At 40.0% G+C, this 21,785-nt stretch overlaps 1 protein-coding gene across 2 annotated transcripts in view; it reads left to right on the top strand.

Moving 5' to 3' along the window:
- p4ha3 (prolyl 4-hydroxylase, alpha polypeptide III) overlaps positions 1 to 21,785 on the top strand; it is an 84,799-nt gene that overhangs the window by 19,340 nt on the left and 43,674 nt on the right. For both annotated transcript variants that reach the window (XM_060826821.1, XM_060826820.1), the window contains exons 4-7: positions 5,337 to 5,486; positions 8,741 to 8,792; positions 9,952 to 10,115; positions 12,239 to 12,415. In XM_060826821.1, the coding sequence (XP_060682804.1) occupies positions 5,337 to 5,486; positions 8,741 to 8,792; positions 9,952 to 10,115; positions 12,239 to 12,415 (543 nt within the window). The remainder of the gene's footprint in view (positions 1 to 5,336; positions 5,487 to 8,740; positions 8,793 to 9,951; positions 10,116 to 12,238; positions 12,416 to 21,785) is intronic.

Genomic DNA, 21,785 nt, shown 5'->3' with positions numbered 1-21,785 from the left:
AAAGATGCATCTTGCACAAGTGGTTATCAGTGGCAATGGGGACATCCTTAACATCCACATAGCCCAAGACATACAAGGTAATGGGCAACTGAACTAACCAGTTCCACTAAGGTGCTATTATTCCCCCTGAAAGTTGGATCTCCTACAATTTAAGGCACAAGGATATTCCTCCTTTTAGCCTCCTTTATAATTCAGTCCATTGTATTCTGCATTGCATTTAAGTGTTACAAAGAAATGCTCATAATTCAAAGCATTTTTGAGTTTGTTTTTAATCATGTTGAGAGAGATGGATCTTGATTTCCAAGTCTGTCTAAATTAACAGAAATGAAAATTGGACGGTTTCTATGGAAGCCAGATAATTCAAAATGCCAGGTTTACATCCAGTTGGCAAGTTAAAAATCTACCCCCAGCTTTTTTGCATTTTGAACACGCTGGTGCATAAGTTCACTTTACACAGCAGCATTCGGGTCTATAGAAAATTGGGTGGACTTCAAAGCAACTACTAATTCCCATCACACATGCTGTGTTGCCTTACGAGGTGAATTCATATCCCACTATCTTTTTCATTTAAAACATTTGTTGTTTTTATCTCAGCATCACTGTTTAAAAATGATAGGTCTTATGAATAAAACATTTCTGAAAGTTTCTAACTTCCAAAACATATATTTGTTTTCATCTCAAGAAAGTATTGTCCCTTGTGGAAGCAAATTACTGCAGATGCTGGAATCAATACTGAAAACAAAAAAACACTGGAAATCATAGCAGGTCAGGCAGCATCCATGGAAAGACAGCAAGCTAATGTTTCAAGTCTATAGATGCTATTCATTTTTTTAAGATTAGATTTCCTACAATGTGGAAACAAGCCCTTTGGCCCAACAAATCCACACCAACCATCCGGAGAGTAACCCACCCAGAGCCATTCCCCTACCCTATATTTACTCCTGGCAAATGCACCTAATACAATGGGCAATTTAGCACGGTCAAATCACCTGACCTGCACAACTTTGGATTATGGGAGAAGACCCACACAGACTCAGAGAGAATGTGCAAACTCTATACAGGAAGCCGCCCAAGGCTGGAATTGAGCCTGGATCCCTGAGTGCTGTGAGGCAGCAGTGCTAACCACTGAGCCACCATGATGAGTAACAGATGATGATATTCATCTGATGAGTAACTGTTAATCTAGTTTTATTGTTTAACAAAGAATGGTGCATTTGCAATGGCTGCAGTAGCTTAACTGAAACCATACTGAATATTTTGTCAAGATAACTTATAAGGCTGCATTTGTCGTTTATGTCCCCACATGATTTTCAGTTCCACAACTTTATATCAGGATATCGGCTGCAGAGCTCAATAGTCCATTTGGGATTTTCCATCTATTCCATTTCATCAAGCCAGCATGATTTTCTGCACAGTTTTTGGCAAAAATATTCCTGAGTGTTAACAATGTTTGGTTCTGGATAGATTTGCCTTTAATTGACACAAATGAAATGTTCCTGAGCTGAACGATTCTCAACATATCTCTGTCATTTATTAACAGATCAAGTGCTTTCCAAAATACAAATGAAATGTTAGGGGGTCTGTGTGTGTGTCTGCGTCTGTCTGTGTGTGTGTCTGCGTCTGTCTGTCTGTCTGTGTGTCTGTGTCGTGTGTCTGTGTCGTGTGTCTGTGTCGTGTGTCTGTGTCCGATTGATCAGATTTATAATTGGCGTTAACACCTCATCAACAAAATGAAGTTGCAGAAATCATCACTCCAACAAATTCCAAAAATTGGATCACATCCAAATTAAATGATTTTCAAATTAGGTAAAAGAACACTAAACTTTGCAATAAATCAGAGCTGTGTTTTTTTTTCTCAAAATAAGGGCATGCAGCAGAATCATGTGTTCACTTGTGTTCCCAATATTGATTAAGTTCAGAATAATTTGGATCCAGTTCAGCTGGAGCTGGCTCGTAATAAAGAAAATTATTGCCAGAAATTGGATTACTTTCGTTTCTTCTTCTCACTAATGTTTTGATTGAGTGTAACTATGGAGATGATTCCCTTCGCGTGTCATTCCCTTTTTATACTACATTACTTTCATGTCCATAGACAATGTCTTGTTTCATTTCTCCTTCCAATGACAACATATTTTGCTGTCACACTCAACATCTTCATACTCACACCAAGTTGTAATAATACTTCAAACTGCACTGCATTCGACAGTTCCTGAGACATATGGCATAATACTGAAGAAGTAACTGTTGTGATCTGTCAAGAGTGCAATACAACAGCAGCTTGTGCGGAGTCTGGGGTTGTTACATTTAATTAAAGTGTCATCTGAATATTCTGCCACAGAACGTTGGGTAACTGCTTGCACTGAGAAATAGACCAGGCACTCTTCCTTAAGAATCATCGGATTGTTTGAAAACTTGGGATTTGCTCCTTCACCCTGTGCTTGGGCCTGGATGGATTGCTACTTCCCTGGCTCTATCCCAGCCTGGGTCTTTCTTGTGGAGGTGGTTTGGGGAGGATAGGTAGTGACATTCATCCATCACGGCTCATTAAGAGTCCACTGATGACAATTGAAGGAATCTGACCAGCATTTTCCAGTTCCCCACGGATAGCAAGGGTCAGTTTTACTGTCTGGAGGTGGTTCCCTGGTGCCAGACTGGACATTCACTGCTTCAGGCTGTTAGGCCTAGAAGTTTGCAAGAGCAACCACAAGTCTCCAGTAGATGTGACCCTGCATTACTCAAACAGTACAGGTCTGGCTGCATTTCTAACCATTTTCTAAATATATTAAGTTGAATACAAGTTGCAGAATGTACATTTTGAAATCCCCTACCCTTAACTTACCCTTTTATCATAGAAATCACAGAATCCATACAGTGTGGAAATAGGCCATCTGACCCAACAAGTCCACACTGACCCTCCAAAGAGTATCCACCAATACCCATACCCCTACAATATTACTGTACATTTCCCCTGACTAATGTACCTAAACTGCACATCCCTGAACACTATGGGCAATTTAGCATCACCAATTTACCTCGCCTGCACATCGTTGGACTCCGGGAGAAAACCCATGCAGACACGGGGAGAATGTGCAAACTCCACACAGACAGTCACCTGAGGCTGGAATCAAACCTGGGTCCGTGGCGTTGTGAGGCATCAGTGATAACCACTGAGCCACAGTGCTACCCTGACCCTTTCAAGAACTTTGATTGCCCGCCTGCTTCAGGAAGCTGCTCCAGGACAATGGAGAATCAATGTTGATGCCTGTGATAATTCCTATACCCTCCTTCTATTTACCCCAAAGGGATAGTTCGAGACCTGGAAACAATCTTGGCCTCTGTATCCTGGCCCAGATTGATAATTCTGCCCTTGGACCCTATACTCATGTCCAATTTCAAATCCAAGCAAGTTTCACAAAGGCCAACTTAAAATAATACTCTTCAGTACATATATGAATAAAAACATTGCACATGTATATTTTTATATAAATTTAGGTTTATACAGAATATAACCTTATGTAAAAAGCGTTTTGACATTACATTTAAGAACAAATATATTTAATTGGTTATATACATTACTTCCGTATATATAATATTCTTTTATAAATTGAGACAGCTTTATATAAAAGTACACTTAGATGACCGGCTTGTTCGCACACCAGGCATTAATGTTAAAGTCCTCATTTGAGACGGCTCAGGGAATCCCTGTTGGACTCAACCTGGAGCCTCTCTTGGTTCATCCCGGAGATCGTACTCTGCGGTAGTCTGGAATATAAAACTCTTACAGACAGTTTAGTTTAAATTATTACCTTTTATTTACCAATGGCATCAATGTTACACTATAATGTAGATACCTACAATCCAGGCTTGAGCTAAGATTCTAAAACCTTTAGCAGAGTAGTGGCACTAGCTCTTACCCGCAAGAGCTCTCTCAGGCTATTCCCCTTATTGCTGCAAACAAGCTGTCTTTATACAGAAAATGGTATTAAAATTACAAAAAAGCCACATGTCCTCAATCAGATAAGCAGCAATAAAATGGTAAATGCTTGCAGAGGAAGAAAAACTCTTTTGACAGGTCTGTGTAGCTGATTAGATTAGATTCCCTACAGTGTGGAAACAGGCCCTTTGGCCCAACAAGTCCACACTAACCCACTAAAGGGTAACCCATCCAGGCCCATTTCTCTCTGACTAATGTGCCTAACACTACAGGCAATTTAGCATGGCCAGTTCACCTCGCCTGCACATCTTTGGACTATGGGAGGAAATCCACACAGACATAGGGAGAATGTGCAAACAGACAGTTGCCCAAGGCTGGAACCAAATCCAGGTCCCTGGTGCTGTGAGGCTGCAGTGCTAACCACTGAGCCACCGTGCTCCCAAGTGTGTGCTTGACTAATTAAGCTACGTGCACATCAAAGAGGAAAACCCTCATCCAGCCTGGCCCCAAATGGCTGTTTGCTTTGGCTAGATACCCTTCCCTTTTAACAGTACATCATAATGAGTGAGTAGCCTAAACAATCTGGAAAGGTCATCAGGTAACTTTGCTCAGCTTTCATGTCCAGTATCATTGTCCTACAAAATGGCTTTTTCTTTTAAAATCATCTTGGATTTCCAGAATGCAAATTAAATTCATAACCTTCCCAGATCTCGAGCTCCAGGGAGCAACACACAAACATTCAATCCTTGACAAGCCAGTGTTCACTCAAATCACACCATAAAGGGTTCATCTTTCAACCAGCTTCCATCCTCTCTCTCTCTGTCCCTTGAACCTTTCAGTCAGTGAATGTAATTTACAGAAGAATGTTTTCTCTCTCTCTCACTCACGCACAAACATCTTCCAAATTTCAGCCTTTGTGTTTTCCTAGCCTGTAAGCGGAATGAGACATACACTGCCCAGAGCAGTCAAGCTGAGGGAGCTGAGCTTCATAAATTCGAATCTGCTCAGTGTGGTATACATGAAAGTGTGTCAGAACTGTTCTATCACGTGCATATTCCATTCAGCTTATTAAATTACAAGATTTTTTAAACTGAGTATGTGTTTTGTAAAGAGTCTTTGATATAAACCAACAATTTAGTTATCAGATGCCCTATTGTGAAATATGCACGCCTCCTCTGGAACGAGAAGGAAGTACTGCCGCGCATTCCACAAGTGAACAAATGCTATCACCTTATTTACACCGATTCATTGACACTAAGAACAGATGCCTCCAATTCTTCTGAACAAGCACTTTCCCATATTCTGTGCCGCAAATGTGTCACATCGAAGGCTACACGTTTTCTCATTAGGACTCCATTTTAAAAAAAAAATTAAATCCACATTTTACATGTTATGTTCCCAGATTGCCTATGATATAGGTGACTACTATCACTCAGTTCCTTGGCTGGAAGAAGCAGTCACCCTTTTCCGACAAAGCATCGGAACTTGGAATACTGAGGATCAAGGAAGTCTTGAGGAAGCTCTAGACCATCTGGCCTTCTCCCATTATATGGTAAGCAGTACATGCTGAAGGTTGAATTTGTTTGATGGGAGAAGATGAATGTTGAGAGTGTAATACAATACCTGAATGCATATGGAAATTGTCTAATTCGTGATTACTTCAGTGAGAAGCTTGACCAGAGCAGGTACACAGTTTGTTAAATGCAACCCATCTTTGACTGAGGCACTTTGAAGTTTTGATTTTTGAGTAGTAGCAAACAGAATAGTAGAGGAATTTGAACTTGATTTGAAGTTTCCTAAGGACACCCCTGTTTACCCTAGAAAAGAAATGTCTCAGTTTACATCCTAATGATTTGAAAAACACTTTGTAACAATTAAATGCGCTGTTTAACTCTAGCTTTTTGTTTTTTGTTGAATCTGAAAATTGAATTGAATGTTTTCAGTTGCATTAACTTAAAATAATATTTCATCAATGTGAATGTAACAAACTGGAAGAGAAATAATATATAAAACTCATTGTAGAGAAAGAAATCAAAGCAGAATGGAAAATGTCACGTGTCATACAGCGTAAGTTACTTTATACACAGAATACTAACAAATTCAGCAACCTTTGTTAAGCAGTTATTTATAATGTATCAAACATTTGTACTTTTCTGACATGTCCTGCTCTGAAAGATTTGACATCTTGTACCAGTGTTCATAAAAAATCCAACCTTTATGCTTTTAAGAATAGAAAACAGCATTATTATAATTTATAATGTTTAGAATGGAAACCCCCCAGTGAATTTGCTGCGTTCCAGTGCACCTTGAGACAGAGCCTCTTGATTTATTCACACCTCCGATTATACATTGGGTGTGCCAGTGCCTGGCTTTTGGTGCTCAGAGTGCCTTTAACAGCTCCAAAACAGCACCCGTGGCACATGTGCACATTTGTGTGGTCAGCCATACTGAGTACCATATTGGTACAGGTAGTATTCACTGCGAATCTCTGGCAGAAGTATGCAGAACACCCAATGATAATTAAATGCCAACAGTGCCATTTAGATCTCTTCTTTGCCATGACAGCCGTACCCACATTCAGTGGCAGGAAGGAACCTCCCACTGCCAAGCGGTGCTATTTAAAAGGATTAACAACTGACCGATACTTTGTTTCTGGCTAATTTCTTCTGGTTATTGCTCTACCTTTGCTCATGCCTGATGCTTTCTGTAATTGCTTCAAATTGCTTAAGCTTCGGGGGAGTGGTATGTCTGGAGCTGATCAAAAAGACTTTGTAGAACTGAAGGAGGTAGGCGGCAGGCTCCACTGACTTAGTACTGCACTGCCACAGTTCCAACTCCGAGAACTGTTTGAAAAGGGATTTAGAGTAAGAGATGGCTTTCCTACCACAGACAGCAAGTTGACAATAAGACAATTGACATCTTGTACCAGTGTTCATGAAAAATCCAACCATTTACACACACACACACACATCTGGATCACGCATAATGCCTCCATTGAAAACTATGATTTTTATTACTGGGAGTTGGTGGCACAAATGTCATTTAAGTGTACTGCAAAGATTCAAGTTGTGTCACAGTATCTAGTGGAATTTAAATTTAATTAATATATATGGAACTTAAAGCTAGTTATTCATAATAGTGACCTTGACGCTTTATGATCAATTAGGGTAATCTTTTTTTGAGAAAGAAATCTGGTCTGGCCTACATCTGACTCCAGACAAACAGTGTGGTTGAATTTTAACTGCCCTATGCAGTGATCTAGCCAGCAACTCAGTTCAAGGGCAATTAGGAATGGGCAAGAAGGACTGATCTTTCCAGCGATGCCTGTATACTGTGAAAGAATAATGTAAAACAGAGAAAACCCCTGAGACTAAGGGAAAGAAAATGACTGGATGATATTTCACTTCAAAAACGTTTTACAATATCAAAGCAATAGCAAAAAAATGTAAGCATTAATTAACAACTAATGGGCTTGTATACCCTTGAGTTTAGAAGACTGAGAGGGATCTGATTGAGACAATTAAGATTATTAAAGGATTGGACACTCTGGAGGCAGGAAACATGTTTCTGCTGATGGGTGAGTGCCGAACCAGAGGACACAGCTTAAAAATACAGGGTAGACCATTTAGGACAAAGATGAGGAGAAACTTCTTCACCCAGAGAGTGGTGGCTGTGTGGAATGCTCTGCTCCAGAGGGCAGTGGAGGCCCAGTCTCTGGATTCATTTAAGAAAGAGTTGGATAGAGCTCTCAAGGATAGTGGAATCAAGGGTTATGGAGATAAGGCAGGAACAGGATACTGATTAAGGATGATCAGCCATGATCATATTGAATGGTGGTGCAGGCTCGAAGGGCAGAATGGCCTACACCTGCACCTATTGTTTATTGTCTATTGTCAATTAAAGGGTATTTTGTATCCTATCCAATCCATTTTGAACTTTGAGTGGCAATCACCAGTAGTCATATTCCATGTTATGTACTTGAATACTCCGATAAGACACATGTCTGTGAACACCCTCTCACTTTGGTCACAGCAGTAGTGATGGTACAGGATTCCTAGAAACTCCCTTCTGCAACCACTTTAAATGGTGAACTGTAAAGCAATGAACCAGCAGCAGTGGAACTTATCCAATCCACAATCACTTGTTCTTCCTGCCTTATGGTCTCTGCTCTTTTCAACTGTATATTACACGTTAACACAATCTTTCCTTTAAGACCTGCTTCAACACCGTAGACAGAAAACTTCCATTTTGGTGAGAATTTTGTTTTTTCGTCTTTAATTCTCAATGTATGCTGAACTACCAAACAGAAAGCACAGATTAACTCAACCCCACTGCAATTAGCTTTCTCTTTATCCTTTGCTTCTTAGCTGTTCATCCCCATGATAACCTCAAGATGCATAGCCATTTCTTATAATTTGGTGACATTATAATCATCATAACCCATAACCCGTTTTCAGAATACTCCCCAACCCACTGTGGACTTAAAGATGATCTCACAAAAAAAACTACAGACCATTCTCCATACCTAAGTTATCACAGTCCTCATGGACCACCTTAAAGTCTCGGCTTTCCTAGATGTTAATTTTGCTGCCTGTACTTTGCAGGTGTCATTGGAGCAGAACAGTGCGCCAGTCCTAAAATGAAAATATTTTCAGTCAAAAATCCTTCCCTATTTTCTTTAGGGTGTATTTCAGAACAACTTAAGTTTGTATTATGTTATCAAAGTGAGAATAATTGAAACAAAATGTTGAAATAGTTTGAACAAGAGGATGAATGGTATAAGTTTGCTGCTATCTTATTTTTCAGACCGGAAACGTTAATTATGCAGTGACTCTATCTAAAGAGCTACTTCAGCTTGGTATGTGCTGCTAAAATGTTACTACTTTTACTGTTCAAAAATGCAGTTTCCACCTATCATATTTTGATGGCTTCTCTGTTCATTCATCTTTAGATATTTGTGTCCTGTGATCTTCCATCACTAAATCGATCTTCAAAGGCTCTTTCAAACAAGAAATATGATTTTTAAATAAAATATGTTGTACAGTCTTAAAATATTTAATAGTTGTCTGTAACAAAGAGTCAGGCATAAAATTCAATTTTTTTTTACATTAAGCTATTGATCTGGAATTTCCTCCAAATCTGTCCATTGTGGTGGAACTATATTTGAAACCCTGGTTGATTTGCAATTAAGTCTGTGCTATAATTCCAGACGATGCGTTGAATGGCTTGCTACTACATTGGCTATATTTTTGTGTGATTGCAAAGGCTTTACACACCAGAAACCATGTGGAACCCTGTGAGAGGGAGAAAGAGAGAGACAACATTAAAGATTCGCCCACAAGGTTTGAGGTGAATCAACAGAATTTTCCAACTGCTAACAACAACAGCAGAAAAAAATACTCAAAAACCACTGAGTGGTTTTACTCAGATACTTTGTTATTACTCAGACATTATTTGTAGTAACAGTCCCCCTGTTCCCGAGACAATTTAAAAAAGAAATTGATCTAACAAATGGTGCTATCATTGTGTGTGGGTAGTTTGGTTTTGTATTGAGGTGGTGATGATAATTGACAGAAAGTGCCTTCCATTCGCACCTCTATTCTGGTACATTTATAACTTTAAATTTTGACTGGCCATGAACAGATAAGTCATGGCAGAAACCCTTTCTCCCTGCACTGTGCACTATTCTGCCTTAAGGATTTCCAATTGGTTCTGTCCAGACTTCAAAATAATGCAATGTAGATGCATGTATTTTGTTACCTTTCAGCATGGTTTATAGATGGGGTTTGCTTCCTCTTTCCTTTGAGGAAAGTTTGTACAGAAAATAACTTGTGGTACTTAATAGATTAATTACATAACCATAAACATAAATCATTAGCATCAAAATATCTGTGCAGAAAGGTATTGTTTACAACAAGTCGCTTTACATATTCCATTTCATATTAAGCTAAAATTCTACTTCTCATTAAGAATGTTTGTGCTAAAAACTAGATATTGAGCTGATTTGTAATCTACAGATTCAGGCAATAGACGAATTGCCAAGAACATACAAAAGTATGAAAAAATCTTGCGAAAATCATTAGACACTGAACGAAAGGAAATTGTGCTACAAAGACCAAATGTGACTCACCTGCTTACAAGGGATACCTATGAATCATTGTGTCAAAGATTGGGCTCACAGGTAACTACATGGGTCTCTTGGTCCTAGTGCAGATGTACTTCAATATATTGTCAATTTAAGTGCCTTCTGACATTTTGTAAGGATTTTTTTCCATTCAAATCCAGTTATATTTCCAGATTATTTTTAAATCTATAAGAATATAAAAAAAAAGCTGTGACATCTGGCATTTTAACCTTGGAGTCTGCTCCTCTATTCAAAATAATCTTCTATTTCTGTTCCACTTCCCTCCACTAGCCTAATTCCCTTCATTCCTTTAGTATTGATAAATTTCAGTCTTCAATATGTTCAGCAACTGAATAGAGGATTCCAAAAATCCATAAACCTTTGTCTGAGGAAATCTGTCACCATTTCAATTCTAGATAGTCAATCTCTTATTCTGAAATCATGAGTGTTGTATGATGCAAAAAACTAATCTTTCAAATTGATCATTCAATCATTTTTTAAGAAGACTTCATACAGTACCTGCGACTAAATATTACATATACAGTTAATGGCAATTGTATTGCTTTACATTTAAGAAAAATGCATTCCTGAACTCTTCCATCCCCCAAATTTAAACCCCTTAAAGTCAAAATTAATGGTTGAGTCACTATTTCTAATTCACTCATGGGATGTAGGAATCATTGGCTGGCCAGCATTTATCGCCTGTCCCTAATTGCCCTGAAGAAGTTAGACTTCTTCTTGAATCTTTATTTTTATTGCATATGGACTACTCAATTCTCTGTTTAGTCATAGAGTCATAGAATCATAGAGTCATAGAGATATACAGCATGGAAACAGACCCTTCGGTCCAACCCATCCATGCCGACCAGATATCCCAACCCAATCTAGTCCCACCTGCCAGCACCCGGCCCATATCCCTCCAAACCCTTTCTATTCATATACCCATCCAAATGCCTCTTAAATGTTGCAATTGTACCAGCCTCCACCACATCCTCTGGCAGCTCATTTCATACATGTATCACCCTCTGTGTGGAAAAAGTTGTCCCTGAGGTCTCTTTTATATCTTTCCCCTCTCACCCTAAACCTATGCCCTCTAGTTCTGGACTCCCCAACCCCAGGGAAAAGACTTTGCCTATTTAATCTAACCATGCTCCTCATAATTTTGTAAATCTCTATAAGATCACCCCTCGGCCTCCGACGCTCCAGAGAAAACAGCCCCAGCCTGTTCAGCCACTCCCTATAGCTCAAATCCTCCAACCCTGGCAAATGTTTTCTGAACCCGTTCAAGTTTCACAACATCTTTCCGATAGGAAGGAGACCAGAATTGCACGGAATATTCCAATAGTGGCCTAACCAATGTCCTGTACAGCCGCAACATGACCTCCCAACTCCGTACTCAATACTCTGATCAATAAAGGAAACCATACCAAACGCCTTCTTCACTATCCTATCTACCTGCGACTCCAAGGAGCTATGAACCTGCACTCCAAGGTCTCTTCATTCAGCAACATTCCCTACGACATTGCTATTAAGTGTAGAAGTCTTGCTGAGATTTGCTTTCCCAAAATACAGCACCTCACATTTATCTGAATTAAACTTCATCTGCCACTTCTCAGCCCATTGGCCCATCTGGTCAAGATTCTGTTGTAATCGGAAGTAACCTTCTTCGCTGTCCACTACACCTCCAATTTTGGTGTCATCTGTAAATTTACTAACTGTAACTCTTATGCTCGCATCCAAATCATTTATGTAAATGACAAAAAGTAGAGGGCCCAACACCGATCCTTGTGGCACACCACACAAGAATGAGAAAGCAACTCAAAATGGCCTTTATGATAGTTTACCTTCTTGAGTGCGTTACCAATGAACTTTGGTAGCTCGTATATTGATTTGTGCACAACCTCGTATTCAACAGAATTGGAACCATCATGACACTGTTTTGCAAAATAGGTACTTTCATTAAATAAAGTATCATTTATTGCCATGGAAACACAGAATTTGTTTTAATGTTTGAGGTTACATTCTTCCACAGACCTGCATTAGTTGGTCTGTCTTCCACTATGTTGTTCATCATCCTTTTGTATTCTTCTTCATTTCTCTGAATCTCATTATTCCTCACCATTCCTCATTATCTGTTATCATTCCTCATTATTTTTAAAATTTATCTCCCTCTATTTTAGCCAAAGCACTATCAAGATTCACAGCTTTATTGTTCCTACGAGACAAATCTCAGTCCACACTTAATTCTGCAGCCAGTGAAAAGGGAAATTATCAGCCAGAAGCCATATGTCGCACTGTACCATAAATTTGTCAGCGATTCCGAAGCACAGAGGATAAAGGAAATTGCTGCTCCTTCGGTAACATTTCTTTTGCAAGATTGTTTGTTTTTGGAAATTTAAATCATTGCTGTCTTTTAATGGAATGATGCAGACAGGGGATCTGCTTGGCTAATATTGTAGGTAAAAAATGAGGTCTGCAGATGCTGGAGATCACAGCTGCAAATGTGTTGCTGGTTAAAGCACAGCAGGTTAGGCAGCATCCAAGGAATAGGAAATTCGACATTTTGGGCATAAGCCCTTCATCAGGAATGTAGGTACCTTAAGTAACAAAGAGGTCATGAATTATCCACAAAATAAAAGACCCTTGGTTATGGCTTCTCTTTAACCTCTGTGCAAGCTCTTTTAATGTTATTTGTACACCATACAGAGCAGCACCAACCCAAAATCAACATGTTGGCTGGCCCAGAAAGTGCATTTAGGTTTAGATTTTCTATGTTAATTGGTTGTTCATCTTTCTGATCATTATTTTCTTTCTCTGATGCTTGGGAGTACAACCTGAGTCATCCAAAACAGTTCCAGAGGAGCTGTAATCCAAAACCCCCTTTCCTTCACTATGTCATAGATGTGCAACTGGAAGAGCACAGCAGGTCAGGCAGCATCCGAAGAGCAGGAAAGTTAACGTTTCAGGCTGAAACCCTTCAGCAGGCTCGAAACGTTTACTTTCCTGCTTCTCAGATGCTGTCTGACCTGCTGTGCTCTTCTAGCATTACGTTTATAGTCCTTAATGTCCACTTTCACAATATAGTTTGCAGCCACTGTGTTGATACTTAGAGGCCATGTCTAATAGGAATTAGGTTAAGATTGTACAAACCTATTTCCTTCAGGACCTATGCAGCCATTAGGCAGGGGAGACTTTTATCTCTGCAGGAAGGTCTTCTCACTTCACCACCAATTAAGTGGGCAGTAAACAATTGTGTGACAACCTCTTCACACTAATACTGCGATTAACGTATTTCCAATAGGTGGCAGCATTCATGACTGTTAAAATGGAGTCTGCTGGGTTTGAAGGGGGACTTGTCAATCATCCCCAATCTGGAAATAGCGGAGCGGGTGGATTTCAGGGGATGACCACGAAAGCCGCAGCCCCAGCCCTTCCTTCCACCCCTCCCTGCCCAATCTCAGTTTTAAACTGCTGTCCCTTTATTCTGAGACTATGCCCTCTGGTCCTAACCTCTCTCAGGAAAGAAATATTATGTCGGTATTTACCCTGTCAAGCCTCTTAAGAATCCTGTATGTTTCAATGAGATCCTCTCTCAGTTTGCTAAACTCCAGAGTCCCAACCTATATAACCTTGGCTCGTAAGACAATCCCTGCAGATCAGGGATCATCCGAGTGCACCATCTCTGAACTGCCTTGAATTAAATAATCTCTTTCATTAAATAGGGAGACTAAAACTTACTGTCATTCCTGCTAATTTATTTGCCCGGATCACTTTAACTAACTCTATCCTCATTGTAATTCCTATTATTTAAGTTAAGCATAGTTGTTTCTGACCCAAGTTTCTCATTCTCAAACTGCATGTTAAATTCTAGCATGTTATGAGCACTCATTCTTAGGGAAGCTTTTACTGCATGATTCTTCATTACCAGGTTCAAGAAAGCCCACTCCCTGGTTGGCTCCATGACATATTCCTCTATTAAACTATCGCTAATGCACTCTGAGTATTCCTATTTGATTAACCTATACATTAATTCATGCATAACAACTGCTCTTTGTGTTTTACAAATATACAGTAATATTTTGACTTGGTAAGAGGATCAAGGGTTACTGGGAGAAGACAGGAGAATGGGGTTAAGAAACATATCAGGCAAAAGTAAGTACTGCAAATGCTGGAGGTCAGAGTCAAGATTAGAGTGGTGCTGGATAGGCACAGCAGATCAGGCAGCAACTGAGGAGCAGGAAAATGGACTTTTCAGGCAAGAACTCTTGCCCGAAACGTCAATTTTCCTGTTCCTCGGGTGCTGCCTGACCTGCTGTGCTTTTCCAGCACCACTCTAATCTTGACTTAAGAAACATATCAGCCATGATTGAATGGCAGTGCAGACTCGATGGGGTGAGTAGCCTTATTCAGCTCCTATATCTTAAGCTGGATCAGTGGTGCTGGAAGAGCACAGTAGTTCAGGCAGCATCCAATGAGCAGCGAAATCGACGTTTCGGTCAAAAGCCCTTCCTGAAGGGCTTTTGCCCGAAACATCGATTTCGCTGCTCGTTGGATGCTGCCTGAACTGCTGTGCTCTTCCAGCATCACTGATCCAGAATCTGGTTTCCAGCGTCTGCAGTCATTGTTTTTACCTCGTATATCTTATGGTCTTATGGTTTTTCCCAGCCTAAGTTGCTCTTCCTTTTCTAGAATTTTAGCATGCAGAAAATATTAGATATAAGAACAGATCAAAGTTTTCAGGGAATCAGGTACACAGAGTACATTGACTTATTTTTAGTGAGGCTGGTGACGATGGCAATTTCAACTCTGAAACATCTAATCAGAGTCGATCTGTTTAGTGCACCTACTCCCCTGATAATCACATTCTGTTCATACCATTATCTGAAATATTTGGCCTAATTCTATTTCATTCATCTGCAGAGAAGACAAGGGGCATGATGCAGGAGAGGTTTCACTGTGATATGCGAGTTGTAATGGTTTCCCTGATTCCATAGTTGATAGATTAAGAGTGTAATCTTTGGAGAAAAGTAAATCACTTGAAGGTCGTAAAAATAAGTTGACATATTATTTCCACTTCAGAAAAAATTGTGACATATTCTCTACCTTATGTAAAATTCATGCTGTTTGCAATTTGCTGAAGGCATGAATTCCTATCATTCCTGTCATTCCTTCTAACCCTGCAGGGGTCTCAAGGGCAGCAAACATTAAGGCTGGTCTTGATTTGCATACATTTTGTTTGACATCTTTACTGTAGAGATGTATTAATGTCATCAATTGACATCATTATGAGGCCCTCATCTGTAACGTCCTGACAGGCTGCTTGGAACATGCTGGTTAATCTGACAGCAGGTACGGCCTCACTACTAAACCAAAGGGAAAAAGCTGCATCCATTGTAATGCTACCTCCTCTCTTACCAGGTGAGGGGCTGATGGAGATCTGTTATGCTCTTTCACAGTGTCTGGGCAGTTTTGTCAATGCCAGCCTTCAGAGAAGGTTCACTAGGTTCATCCTGGGTATATGGGGACTATCTTGTGAGGAGAAGTTGAGTAGATTGAGCCTGTACTTATTGGAGTTTAGAAGAACGTGCGGGGACCTTCTCAAAATATACAAGGTTCTCAAGGAACTTGACAGAGTAGATGTGGAGAGGTTGTTTCCCTTTATTGGAGAGTCAAGGACCAAACAGCATAATCTCAGAGGTCACCCATTTACGAATGAGAAGAGACAGAATTACTTCTCTCAGAAGGTAGTGAATCTATGCAATTCTTTACCCCAGAGGAATGTCGAGCCTGGGTCATTAAAATTATTTCAAACTGAGATAGACACATTTTGAATCAATAAGATTATTAAGAGTTATGGGGGAAAAGGCAGGAGAGTGGAGATGAGGATTATCGTATCAACCATGACCATTGAAAGGTGGAGCAGACATGGTGGGCTGAATGGCCTACTCTATTAACACAAAGGGAGTTCTAAGATTTTGATCCAGAGATACTGAAGAAATGGTGATATAGTCCATTTATTTTAATGTATTTATTTTATTTGAAAGTCACATTTATTTTAATATTATGCTTGAACCATGCAACCACACTTTTAGTACAACAAAGCATTGTGTTAACATCCCTTTGTTGGGACATTTGTATTCTGTTCATAACATAAAATCCAGGATTATTTGAAAAAGGATCTATTTCTGTGGCAGAAACGAATGAGTGTAATCTGTGTCTTGTTTGTCTTACAGTTAAGGCACTGTCAGCCTTTTCAAGTCAGGGCACAATAGTTACCTTTCCAGTTTGGTTCTCTTTTTAAAAAGTGTGAGAATTGCCCCTGAGGTGTGAATCTGAGTCTGTCATAAATAAAGTTGGTGTTTCCACTTTCATGACCAGTCCACAAAACGTGTTTTTACCTTTGACCTCCCATGCCTGTATTCTAACACCCCAGCTTCAATATACAATCTTTGGAGCCGAAGCCAGCTGTCTTCTCCTTTGGATGAAATCCTAGTCTTGGTTTGAAAAGGCAAACATAGCACTTTATTCAGACACAGGAAATAGGTTATCACTCAAGAAATCTGACCACATGTCATGTCCACAATGTGCACTGGTTGATCTGTCTTGATGGTGCACTACACTGAATCTAATAAACAATTGTTATAATGTAGCCATATTTTACTTGTTAGTCAGATGAATAAGATTGAACTTGTTAGTACACTTTGAGCAGTGTATGTATGTAAAAGAAAAAGAAATGATGGAGAGGGATGTGTGGGTTACTGGTCTTGTAGTCCCTGCCACCATTTCGAGTCCACATCTATTTCGCAAACAGCTCTCCAGTACTAGCTCCCAGTTCTGCTGATGTCAAACATAGCCTGTTAAGACATCTTCTACAGACTCACATCAATTTAACATGACTACATTTGTGCAATTGTCTTGAACAGCTGCTATTCTGCAGATGATCTTTGGAAAGCATCAGGAGCTAGAACACTGTCATTGGCTTGCACCAAGACAGGAAGCACACTTAAACTTCACAAACCAGTGGCGGTCAGGACTTCTGCCCTGTGGCAACACTCAAGGTATTTAAGCTGCATTCAGAGGCTTGGCTAAAAACCCACTGCTAGCTGCCCCAGACAGCAACTGGGCTGTTTTTCTGAGGTTTGCCTCTCCCATTACCTTTGGAGGTGCCTTGGTGTCAAGTTGCCAATACATATCAGGTCCCCCTGGGAGCTGCAACCTGTTTTATTTGGAAATTCTCCAAAACCAGCTGTTCAGCACATTATTCTCAAACTTTCCTCAAGATCATAAGATGGATGAGGAAAGTAATTGGGACCCTGTTCTTTTTCCGCAGTTTCCTGAAGCATTATATCCAAGAGTATCTTAACATATAGATCTAATTGCTTGGCGGTTCAAAGGTTAAACATTTCCAAAAAGAGAAATGAAATCAAAGCTTTACATCCTGCACTCGTCAGGACTGAAACACCAGAAGGAAAGAAACAACTTGGAAAGAGTCAATGAAACGAGTGAAACATCTTTACGTGCTGGAAAAAAAGGCTTTTGTTTTAATGTTACCGTCCTGATCAGCGGAGGACAAAAATCTTTGACTTTCTTTTTAACAATGTATTGGCTAGTCCGTTCAGGACATTGAGTAGACATTGTGTGGAAAGCTTCCTTATATCAGTCCACAAGATAGCTTTTTTTATTATTTTGTATCTGTGCTCCTTTTCCTTATATTGCAATCTACATGAAAGTAATGTTTGGCCTGTACTTTTCTTCAATTTACCATCAGCTGTTTCTATTTGGATTTATCTGAACCGCGAGTCTGAGCCACACGTTTACCTGCGTTTGCTTCATCGCTCTGCCATTTGATGTGGTCTCAGCATTCTGCCTCGTCTCATAGCAGCCTCCAGGGCTTGAACCTTTCTCTTGCCTTGCATCTAAGTAATCCCATCTGTGCAAACTAATTGTGTGCAAATTGATTGGAGTTTGGTATAATCTCAACAAATATTCTGCTGTAGAAATAGATCATCAAGTTTTTCAGTTTGTTTGATCCCTGCTGTCTGCCCAGTCCTCATATGAAATCAAACAAAACCTGCAACCTTTCTCAACAGCTAAAGTAATTTCAGTGAAATTTGGACCTTGACAGCTTTTTAAGCCATTACAGGTTTTCCTTCAAGAGCTGGTGCTTTTAAAATAAAATAATCAAGAGGTTAACTCACACAATAAAGAAATAACTTGCACTTAGCAATTTTCACAACCCCAGAATGTCACAAAGCATTATGCACATAATGATGTATGTATGAGGAACGGGCTCTATTAAATGCAACAATTAGTCTGCCAACAATCATGTCCCACAAACAGCAGTGTGGTCATAATCAGATCATTATTTTAATGATGCTGATTCTTTTTTGATTAACTTGAGGGATGCAGTATTTGCTGGCTGGGCCAACATTTATTACCAATCCCTAATTGCCCCTGAGAAGGGTGCTGGATAGCTGCCTTCTTGAAACATTGCAGTCCTTGGGTTGTAGGGCTACCCCCACTCTGTTGTTAAGGAGGGTGTACCAGAATTTTGACCCAGAAATATATTTCCAAATCAGAATGACGTGTGGCTTGAAGCGAAAATTGTAGGTCACGGTGTTCCCATGCGTTTGTTTCCCTTGCCCTAGATGGTGAGGACCATAGGTTTGGAAGGTGCTTTCAAAGGAGCCTTGGTAATTTACTACAGTGCATCTTGTAGGTGTTTTACACACACACACACACACACACACACACACACACACACACACACACTGTGTAACAGTGGTGAAGAGAGTGAATATAGAAGGTGGTAGATGGGATGTATTGTCCTGGGTGGGGTCACGCTTCTTTGCATTGTTAGAACGAATCCTTTTGGGAAGTGGGGAATATTCCACCACACTTCTGACTCATGCCTTGAAGATGGTGGGTAGGCTTGGGGAGATGGAAGGGGAGTTCCACACTGCAGTGTTTGGCCTGCTGTTGGAGCCACTGTATTTATATGGCTGGTCCATTTCAGTTTCTGATCAATGGTAAGCTCAAGGACATTGACTATGGGGAATACCGTGATGATAATGCTATTGGACGTTGAGGTAATAGTTAAGGTCTCTCTTGTTAGACATGCTGTGGAGGTGCTGGTGTTGGGCTGGGTGGACAAAGTTAAAAATCACACAACACTAGGGTATAGTCCAACAGGTTTATTTGGAAGTACAAGCTTTCAAAGGACTGCCCTTTCAACAGGTAGCTAGTGGAGCAGTGCTCCAAAAACTTGTACTTCTATTACCTGGTACTAACGGAGTACAAATGTCACTTGCTACTTATCAACTCAAACCTAGAGCTGTCCAGCTCGTGTTGTATGTGGGCACAGATTGAGGAGTTGTGAATGGTTCTGAACATTGTGCAATCATCAGAAAGTGTCCCCAGTCCTAACTGCTTGACAGGGGGAAGGTCATTGATGAAGTAGCTAAAGATGGTTGTCCGAAGACATTGCTCTGAGGAACCCCTGCAGCAATATTCTGGAGTGAGATGACCTCCAACAACCACAACCATCTGTCAGGTGTGTCTCTAACCAGCAATGAGTTTTCAGCTTGGTTCCCATTGGCTCTAGTTTTGCTAGGACTACACTGAGTCGAATGCAGCCTTGATGTCAAGGGTAGTCACTCTTGCCTCACCTCTAGAATCATGGTCCCTTGTCCATGCAAGTACCAAGGCTGTAATGAGGTCAGGGAGCTGAGTGGCCCGGTGGAACCCAAACTGAGTGCCAGTGAACAAGTGCACTTGATCCCACTGTTGACGACCCCTTTCATTATTTTGTTGATGATCAAAAATGAACTGATTGTGCGGTAATTGGCAGGATTGTCCTTCATTTTCCACAGTGTTGAGTAGTTTTTTGTTTTTCACTCATAGGATTTAGGCCATAATATATCAAACAGCACTGTAACAGAGATTGATCAGTAGAAGAGGAAAGCAGGATTAAAATTGCAATATGAATGTCATTCCTGACACAGAATTTACAGATTGAACCTTTTCCGCATAACAGCTGCTTGGCAGCCAATGGGAAATTCTGTTGCTAGTGACGACGGAGGAAACAAAATATTGTTTTTCCAGCTGCTCTAGTGTTGATAATAAGACAGTAATACAAACTGGAATTATGTAGGATGATGTTCCTCTTTTGACACATTTGCTTGTTTGCCTTGGTGTATGGGGTCAGCTGATTCACCAATTTCTGGCAAGATATCAACCACAAAACCTTGTTGTTGCCCAGTAACAAAGATTTCAATGATAAATGGGATTCATGTAGCCTATTGAGGATGTGCATGGTAGTGAAGTACAAATTCAAGGTCGCGGTAGCCCAAATGCATTGTCATTGCAGAATAAAATGGGTCCTTGCATAACAGGCCTGTTAACTCATTGTTCTCTACCTTCAAGTAGTGTACCTCAACGTTTGGGCACAATTGACAAAACACAAAATATTATTCAGACATGGGTCTTTTGTTTGGCTTCTTGTCTTCTCTGGGCACTGGTGAATTGGTGCACATTAGCAGCTGGTATGCCCTTGAGATAGAACAAGATAGCCTTAGCTATTCTCATCTGAACATGTTAAAACAACTATGAACTAGTTTAACCTCCAAACCATGCTTGATCATTTTTCTCATTTGGTTTCAGCAGATTTATTGTTTTAATTCATGACCTGATCAAACATTGGCTTAAAATCTGCTCCTTAGTGCCAGCGCTGTTTTGATTTAAAGAATGAGGGACTTGCCATCATTCCGAAATAATGGGATTATTTCCCAGATTTAATGGCAAACTGAATTTGTAATTTGTTTAACCATTAAGAGTCCTCAGCAGGAAAAGTTTAGTAGATCTGAGGCTGATTAGCCTAACATCTATTGTTGGCAAAGTATTCAAATCAATTATTAAGGAAATAATGATGTGGAAGTGCCAATGTTGGACTGGGACAGACAAAATTAAAAATCGCACAATACCAGGTTATAGACTAATAGGTTTATTTGGAAGTACTAACTTTAGAGCACTGCTCCTTCATCAGGTAACTAATGGGACAGGATCATAAAACACAGAATTTATAGCAAGAGATCACAGTGATCTTAACGCTGCATGATCTTTTGCAATACATTCTGTACCTTATGATCCTGGCCGAGTAGTTACCTGATGAAGGAGCAATGCTTTGAAAGCTAGAACCCTGTACTTCAAATAAACCTGTTAGACTATAACCTGGTGTTGTGTAATTTTTAACCGAGGAAATAATAGCATTTGGGAATATTATAATTTAACCAGAGTCAGCATGGCTTCATGAAAGGGAAATTGTATCTGACTAATTGAATGGAGTTTTTTAAGGAAGTCTCAACTCGAGAGGAACCAGTAGATGTGTTGTACTTGGACTTCCATAAGGCGTTCGATAAGATCTCACAAAAGGTTAAGTCAAAAGAGCCTATGCTGTTGGAAGTAATAATTTGGAATGATAGAGAAATGGATTGAAAAAGAGTGGAGATGAGGGGTTCTTTTTCAGGTTGGTGACCTGTAAGCAGTGAGCTTCCACAGGAATCAGTGCTGGGTCCACAACTGTCTGCGTTATATATTTGTGACTTGGAGGAAGGAATTGAATGTACTGTAGCCAAATTTGCAGATGACACTAAAATAGATGGAAAGGCAAGTTGTGAGAGGGATAAAAATATTTTACAAGAGAGATATTGACAGATCAAGTAAGTATAA

This window comes from Hemiscyllium ocellatum, chromosome 6 (assembly GCF_020745735.1).
Source record: "Hemiscyllium ocellatum isolate sHemOce1 chromosome 6, sHemOce1.pat.X.cur, whole genome shotgun sequence".
NCBI classification, from domain to species: domain Eukaryota; kingdom Metazoa; phylum Chordata; class Chondrichthyes; order Orectolobiformes; family Hemiscylliidae; genus Hemiscyllium; species Hemiscyllium ocellatum.
Note: the sequence above shows the minus strand (reverse complement) of the source record. Positions and strands in the feature narration are given on the sequence as shown.